Source organism: Mauremys mutica, chromosome 26 (assembly GCF_020497125.1).
Source record: "Mauremys mutica isolate MM-2020 ecotype Southern chromosome 26, ASM2049712v1, whole genome shotgun sequence".
Taxonomy (NCBI): domain Eukaryota; kingdom Metazoa; phylum Chordata; order Testudines; family Geoemydidae; genus Mauremys; species Mauremys mutica.
In genome coordinates this window covers 12602105-12609830 of record NC_059097.1, presented here as the reverse complement: position 1 = coordinate 12609830, position 7726 = coordinate 12602105, and the positions used below count along the sequence as shown (strand labels likewise).

General features: G+C 70.3%; 1 protein-coding gene across 1 annotated transcript; it reads left to right on the top strand.

Annotated features, from left to right (window-relative positions):
- The first annotated feature begins 2222 nt into the window (after positions 1-2222).
- Positions 2223-7639, top strand: CLDN15 (claudin 15). The gene is made up of 5 exons (XM_045000091.1): positions 2223-2592; positions 5646-5810; positions 6069-6150; positions 6243-6353; positions 6475-7639. Exons 1-5 carry the CDS (start codon positions 2376-2378, stop codon positions 6575-6577), a joined length of 678 nt encoding a protein of 225 aa, XP_044856026.1. The 5' UTR covers positions 2223-2375; the 3' UTR covers positions 6578-7639.
- Positions 7640-7726: the final 87 nt, after the last annotated feature.

The window sequence follows — 7726 nt, the reverse complement described above, 5'->3', positions numbered from 1 at the left end:
CCACCCGGTAACTGGGGGAAATGACACAGCACCCCTCGGTGCTTCTAGAAAAATGCCATTGCTGGTGAAAAGAATTTTTTTTTTAACCAGCTTTTTTTTTGTTGCAAATTTGGTACCAAAAAATTTTTTTTAATTCCTCCACAAAAATCCCCAATTGCCAGTGGGTGTTGGATGGGGATTTGCTGGTGAGGAGAAGGGCATTCAGAGCTGGGATGGGACCGAAGCGAAGCACCTTGGGATAACAGGCCTATCCTGATCTTACCCAAGCGAGGCGACACCGGGACGGCACAAAGGAAAGCAGAGAGGCCACCGGCGGTGATTGCCGGGTGCTCAAACTCCATCCCCAGTTAGCCACATGCTGGAGGAGCAGCTAAGCGGGTGGGAAAGGCAGCAGCCCCCTGGGGTAACCCCTGCCAGGCAGGAAAGACCCAGGCCAATGGAGGCAGGCACTGGCATTTCCACGGGCGTTGGTCGAGGAAGGTTAGAAAAACCTTCTGAGTGGCACCTGGATCAGGAATTGGGCGAGAAACCGGTTACGATCTGTGGTCCTGCCATAGGTGCCCCGTGCCTCAGTTTCCCCAGTTACGAGCCTGCTTATGGAACGGAGGGAGAGTCGTCCCTTCGGCCAGCCCTCCTGGGGAAACAATTCATTGCTCCGTCGGGGCTGTTTCGATCCTCCCGTACGCCCCAGGGTGGAAAATCTCAGGCCCGGATTCCTGCGTGGAGGCCGGGTAATCTGCCAGAGAAACAGAGCGGGTCTGTAAGAAAGAGACGCTCGATTCTGGAGGGGACGGAGGAATAATTATGATTATGATGGTGGCTGATCAACAGCCTCTTATTCCCAGGCGGAACGTGGCCGGATTCAGCTCCCGGCGGTTGGCGCCGGCTCCACCTTTGGGAGAAATCGGCCTTTGTCGCGGTGTCGAAACCAGGGTCCCCCCTTCCTCCTGCCCGTGCCAAGCCGGGCGTATGCCTCGGGGATTGTGCAACGCGCCAGCGTCTTTCCAACCAGGCATCCGGGAGAGACCACTGCCCGGCCCCCTCCCCTCGTCCGGGCGGGTAACCCCGGGGGGACGGGCGCGCTCTTGTCAACAGGAAGGGGCGCAGGTGGTGGAGGCCTGTGCCAGCTTGGCTCGCCGCCCGAGAGACGCTCACAGCCTCCCCGGCTATCGCAAGGGAGTGTGCGGCTTGGCTCTCCCGGCAGGATCAGCCGGAGCCAAGATTTTCCCTCTGCGTCAGCACCCGGCCGGGGATTCTGCACTCCACCCCAGAAGGGGCTGCACTCGGGGGCAGGCTCCTGGGGGCCCCCGCACCAAGAGAAAGGGGGTTGCTGGCAGGGGGGCCAGGCCAGGAGCTGGCTCCTGGGATGAGATGGGACAGACGCAGCTCGAGCTGGAGTCAAAGGGGTCAGGCTCAGCCCCATTGCGGCCTGGGTGAAGGTCAACATGACCTGCCCGAGGGCTGGGGGGGAAGCCGTGGGATCGCGCGCCAGGGAGCGGGGAGGTCAGGCTGCGGCATCCCATCACCTAGGCGAGGCAGGCTGGGAGCCAGGACTCCTGGGTTCTCTCCCCGGTTCTGGGAGGGGAGCGGGGGCTGGTGGGTTAGAGCAGGGGGGGCTGGGAGCCAGGACTCCTGGGTTCTCTCCCCGGCTCTGGGAGGGGAGTGGGGGCTGGGGGGTTAGAGCAGGGGGGGCTGGGAGCCAGGACTCCTGGGTTCTCTCCCCGGCTCTGGGAGGGGAGCGGGGGCTGGTGGTTAGCGCAGGGGGGTGGGAGCCAGGACTCCTGGGTTCTCTCCCTGGCTCTGAGAGAGGAGTGGGGGCTGGTGGTTAGAGCAGGGGGCTGGGAGCCAGGACTCCTGGGTTCTCTCCCCGGCGCTGGGAGAGGCGTGGGGGCTGGTGGGTCAGAGCAGGGGGGCTGGGAGCCAGGACTCCTGGGTTCTCTCCCCAGCGCAGGGAGGGGAGCGGGGGCTGGTGGTTAGAGCAGGGGGGCTGGGAGCCAGGACTCCTGGGTTCTCTCCCCGGCGCTGGGAGAGGCGTGGGGGCTGGTGGGTCAGAGCAGGGGGGCTGGGAGCCAGGACTCCTGGGTTCCACCCCCAGCTCCAGGCGAGGCCCGAGTCACGTTCATAGCTGGGGGAGGGGACACACACACCCAGCCAGGGCTGCGGCGAGCCAGAGATCCAGGCAGCCGGTGCACAGCCCCGCCCCCCATCCCCGCCTCCCCTGGCCCCGTTAGCCGCCGCTCAGCCCCGTTATCCCGCCCTGACGTCAGGCCGCCTGTGGTTTTACCTGGCGGGCCGCTCCGGGCTGAGCCATCCGCCGCTCGCCCTGCGTGTGCGCTCCAGCTCCGTGCGCCCCTGCCCGTGCGCTCCGCTCCACCATGGCCGCGGCGGTGGAGGCGGGGGGCTTCTTCCTGGGCACGCTGGGCTGGGGGCTGCTGGGGGTGACGCTGCCCAACAGCTACTGGCGGGTGTCCACGGTGGACGGCAGCGTGATCACCACCTCCACCCTCTTCGAGAACCTCTGGCAGAGCTGCGCCACCGACTCCACCGGCGTCTACAACTGCCGGGACTTCCCCTCCATGCTGGCGCTGTCCGGTAAGGGGGACCCCCCCGCCGCGCCCCGGGCGCGGAGCCCCCTGGAGAGCCGGGCCCCTCTCCCCGCCTCCTGTGCGCCCCGTGCGCGGAGCCCCCTGGAGAGCCGGGACCCCCCTCTCCGCCCCCCGTGCGCCCCGTGCGCGGAGCCCCCTGGAGAGCCGGGACCCCCCTCCCCGCCCCCCGTGCGCCCCGTGTGCGGAGCCCACTGGAGAGCCGGGATCGCCCCCGCCCCCCGTGCGCCCCGTGCGCGGAGCCCCCTGGAGAGCCGGGACCCCCCTCCCCGCCCCGTGCGCGGAGCCCCCTTGAGAGCCGGGACCCCCCCTCCCCGCCCCGTGCGCGGAGCCCCCTGGAGAGCCGGGACCCCCCCCCCCGCGCCCCGTGCGCGGAGCCCCCTGGAGAGCCGGGACCCCCCCTCCCCGCCCCGTTCGCGGAGCCCCCTGGAGAGCCGGGACCCCCCCTCCCCGCGCCGTGCGCGGAGCCCCCTGGAGAGCCGGGACCCCCCCCCCCCGCCCCGGGCGTGGACCCCCCGGGCGAGCCGGGACCCCCCGTCCCCGCCCCTGGCGTGGAGCCCCCTGGAGAGCCGGGACCCCCCTCCCCGCCCCGTGCGCCCCGTGCGTGGAGCCCCCTGGAGAGCCGGGACCCCCCTCCCCGCCCCGTGCGCCCCGTGTGCGGAGCCCACTGGAGAGCCGGGACCCCCCCTCCCCGCCCCGTGCGCGGAGCCCCCTGGAGAGCCGGGACCCCCCCTCCCCGCCCCGTGCGCGGAGCCCCCTGGAGAGCCGGGACCCCCCCTCCCCGCCCCGTGCGCGGAGCCCCCTGGAGAGCCGGGACCCCCCCTCCCCGCCCCGGGCGCGGAGCCCCCTGGAGAGCCGGGACCCCCCCTCCCCGCCCCGGGCGCGGAGCCCCCGGGAGAGCCGGGTCCCCCCCTCCCCGCCCCGTGCGCCGAGCCCCCTGGAGAGCCGGGACCCCCCCTCCCCGCCCCGGGCGCGGAGCCCCCTGGAGAGCCGGGACCCCCCCGCCCCGCCCCGGGCGCGGAGCCCCCTGGAGAGCCGGGTCCGCGCCTGCCCGCCCCGGGCGCGGAGCCCCCTGGAGAGCCGGGACCCCCCTCCCCGCCCCGTGCGCCCCGGGCGCGGAGCCCCCTGGAGAGCCGGGACCCCCCTCCCCGCCCCGTGCGCGGAGCCCCCTGGAGAGCCGGGACCCCCCTCCCCGCCCCGTGCGCCGAGCCCCCTGGAGAGCCGGGACCCCCGCCCCGGGGGGTGGGGGGCTTTAGCCGGCTCCCCACTCCAGAGCCAGGCGGGGGGCCCCTGTTTACGGCACCCGCCCTGCTGAGGCCCGACCCCAGGGCAAACGCTGCGATCTGGCCCCAGGCACTGCCCGGGGCAGGTGTCCCGAGGGGGCGGGAAGCTCCGGGGCTCGGTGCCCGCTGGGCAGCCCATGTCCTGACCGGACCCCGAGCCGAGGGGCGGAGGTTGGAGGAGGTGATTGTGTGTTCAAACAGGGCCCCTCCCCCCCACAGCTGGGAGAGAACCCAGGTGTCCTGGCTCCCAGCCCCCCTGCTCTGACCCACCACTCCGGCCTCCCGCCCCGCCACACTCCAACCCACCAGCCCCCACTCACCTCCCTGAGCCGGGAAGAGAACCCAGGAGTCCTGGCTCCCAGCCCCCGCTACTCTAACCCACCAGCCCCCACTCCTCTCCCAGAGCCGGGGAGAGAACCCAGGAGTCCTGGCTCCCAGCCCCCTCTGCTCTAACCCACCAGCCCCCATTCCCCTCCCTGAGCCGGGAAGAGAACCCAGGAGTCCTGGCTCCCAGCCCCCTCTGCTCTAACCCACCAGCCCCCACTCCCCTCCCAGAGCCAGGAAGAGAACCCAGGAGTCCTGGCTCCCAGCCCCCACTCCCCTCCCAGAGCCAGGGAGAGAACCCAGGAGTCCTGGCTCCCAGCACCCCCTGCTCTGACCCCCCAGCCCCCACTCCCCTCCCAGAGCCGGGGAGAGAACCCAGGAGTCCTGGCTCCCAGCCCCCCTGCTCTGACCCCCCAGCCCCCACTCCCCTCCCAAAGCCGGGGAGAGAACCCAGGAGTCCTGGCTCCCAGCCCCCTCTGCTCTAACCCACCAGCCCCCACTCCCCTCCCAGAGCTGGGTAGAGAACCCAGGAGTCCTGGCTCCCAGCCCCCCTGCTCTGACCCGTCAGCCCCCACTCCTCTCCCAGAGCTGGGGAGAGAACCAGGAGTCCTGACTCCCAGCCCCCCCTGCTCTAACCACCAGCCCCCACTCCCCTCCCAGAGCTGGGGAGAGAACCCAGGAGTCCTGGCTCCCAGCCCCCCTGCTCTGACCCACAGGCCCCGGCTCCCTGAGAAGGAAGCAGAGAGGGAGTGTGTGTGTGTGTGTGTTGGAGAGAGAGAACAGACTCTGGGAAGGAAGTGGGTTTAGAGTAGCTTAGAGCAGGGCGGGCTGGGAGCCAGGACTCCTGGGTTCTCTCCCCGGCTCTAGGAGGGGTGTGGGGGCTGGGGGGTTGGAGCAGGGGGGGCTGGGAGCCAGGACTCCTGGGTTCTCTTCCCGGCTCTGGGAGGGGAGTGGGGGCTGGTGGGCCCGAGCCGGGGATGGGGGGAGGGCTGTGGGTCAGGTTGTCACCTGCTGCCTCCCTGAAGTGCAGTCCATGTGCCGGCTGAGGGGGTGAGATCACAGCTTCCCCCCAGTGGCTCGTCCCAACCATTACAACAACCTACTACTGCTTCCCGGCCCAGCGAACCGTCCCCACTTGGGTCCCTCCCGAGGCAGGTGGTGCCCACGGCTCTGGGGTTCCCCCCCCCCACATCACATCTGGGTTCAGGTCTGCCCAGCGAGTCAGCTGCCGGGTCCATGCGAGCCCCTGGCCTAGCGGGGACCCCCCGATCTCAGCGGCGCCCACACGGGCGATGGGGAAACCGAGGCACGGTCCCGTCTCGCTCTGACGGCGCCCCCCCGGCGTTCGCCCCACCCGGCTGGGCCGCGCCCCACGGGGAGGGGAGCTCCGGCCCCTCCTCCGGCCGGCTCCCTCCCACCCTTGTCCTCTCCCCAGGCTATCTGCAGGCCTGCCGGGCCCTGATGATCACGGCCCTGCTGCTCGGCGGCCTGGCCATCCTCTGCGCCGTGGTGGGGATGAAGTGCACCAAGGTGGCGGACGGGAACCCCGAGGCCAAGGGCAAGATGGCGGCCGCCGGGGGCTGCATGTTCATCCTGGCGGGTGAGAGCCTGGGCGGGCCCCCCATGGGCCCAGGAATAGCCACAGGGTGGGGGGCTCTGGCCATGCCCCCGATCTGCCCCCTAGGGGCACTGGGGGGGGAGGGAATAGCCATGGTGTGGGGTGCTCCGGCCCCGCCCCCGCTGGGCCCTGGGGGGCAGGGAACTGCCCCAGCGTGGGGTGCTCCAGCCACACCCCCGGGTGGTGGGGGGCGCGTGGGGCTGCCCCCCAAGGCACTCACCCCGTCTCCCCCCCCCCCAGGGCTGTGCGGGATGGTGGCGCTCTCCTGGTACGCCTTTAACATCACCCGGGACTTCTTCGACCCGCTCTTCCCGGGCACCAAGTAAGTCCGGCGGGCGGGGGGGGGGGGGGAGATCCCGTCCTCACCCCCCGGGAGGCCCCCGGCCCTGACCCCCGTCTCTCCGCCCCCCGCAGGTACGAGATCGGCCCGGCCCTGTACCTGGGCTGGAGCGGGTCCCTGCTGGCCATCGTCGGGGGCGGCTGCCTGCTGGGCTCCTGCTGCGCCCACTCCTCGCGGGACAAGAGGTACCGGGGGGAGGGGCCTTTCACCCCGGGGACCCCCTTGTCCCGGAGCAGAGAGGGGAGACACCCCCCCCACACACACCCCGGCTTCGCGTGACCCCATCCCCCCCTTATATCCCCCCAGCTTCAGCTACCACCACAGCGGGCCCAGGGCCGGCCCTCAGCGCCTGCGCAGAGGCTCGGACGGCAGCAGCGTCGGGAAATACGGCAAGAATGCCTACGTTTAGGGGTGGGGACCGGGGATGTGGGGGGACTGGCTGCAAATCCCCCCCTTCCCGGCTCCCCACTCCCCCCCTGCACCGGACTCGGCGGCCGGTGTCACCGCGTTCCTGGCCACGGGTGAGGGGGCAGGATTGTTCGACAACCAGAAGACGCCGGGCGTTCACCCCACCCCGGGCAGGTGAGATGCGCCCCCGGGGCTGCAGCGGAAGGCAAAAAAAATAAACCCCACACAACGTCCCTGCTCATCCGACTTGGCCGGGGGGTGGAAGAGTCCTTCCTGACCCCAAATCCGGGGATCGGTTGGACCCGGACCACAGGAGCAGCCAGGCAGGTAGAAAGAGGGGTCCCTGGCCCCCCACCGCCGGCGTCTCATCTCCAGTCGTGGCCGAGCCCTGATGCGTCAGAGAAAGCTGGAAAAAAATAACCCCCAAGCTGCACCCGGCGAGAGGGGGAAAATCTTCCTGACCCTGCAGGCACCCAGGCGAAGCCCTGAAGCATGAGAGTGGATCTGAGCGTCCCCGTGCGGACAGGAACTTTTCAATGAGATGATTTTTTTTTCCCCATGGGAAAAGGCCGAGCCACAGAAACCGAAACTGTTCGGGGGAAGGTGTCGGTTCTGCTTGGGGGCGGGGGCGTTAAAAAGGGTCAGGAATGGGCTGGCACCGCCTTGGTCAGTGCAAAAGGGAGGCTGCTTATAGTCCGAACGGAGCCCAAGCGCTGAGACGGTGGCGTTTCCACGGACCGGCTCCGCGACCTGTCGGCTCCCGAACGCGGGTGAGGTTTCCCGGGCTGGGGGGGGGGGGTTGAAAATCCACGGGGGCTGGGAAAACGGAGCCCGGTGGTGGGGGGAGGAGGCGCTTGGTGCCTCGGTTCCAGCGGGGAGCTCCGGGGGGGGTTCGCCTCCCGGCTCGTGCCCGGCGGGGCCGATCCGGCGCGGGCAGACGGGGCGGAGGATGCCGGCGCGGGGGCGGCTGGAGACTGCCACGAAGCCGGCCTGACTTTCTCCACCCGCCTGGAGTTTGGGGGGGAGCCCGACTCGTCACCTGTTTTGTACAAAATAAACACGTTCTTTGAACGCAAAGGCCAGGCGGTTCCTGGGGGGGGTGGCTAGTGGGGTGGCTGGTGAATACAGGGGGGGCTATTATAACCCGGGA

Excerpts from the sequence above, each read along its gene's own strand:
- CLDN15 (XM_045000091.1), top strand. The coding sequence starts at position 2,376 with ATGGCCGCGGCGGTGGAGGCGGGGGGCTTCTTCCTGGGCACGCTGGGC. Across the intron at positions 5,811-6,068 it reads CTGCATGTTCATCCTGGCGG|GGCTGTGCGGGATGGTGGCG; the intron begins GTGAGAGCCTGG and ends CCCCCCCCCCAG. Across the intron at positions 6,354-6,474 it reads CACTCCTCGCGGGACAAGAG|CTTCAGCTACCACCACAGCG; the intron begins GTACCGGGGGGA and ends ATATCCCCCCAG.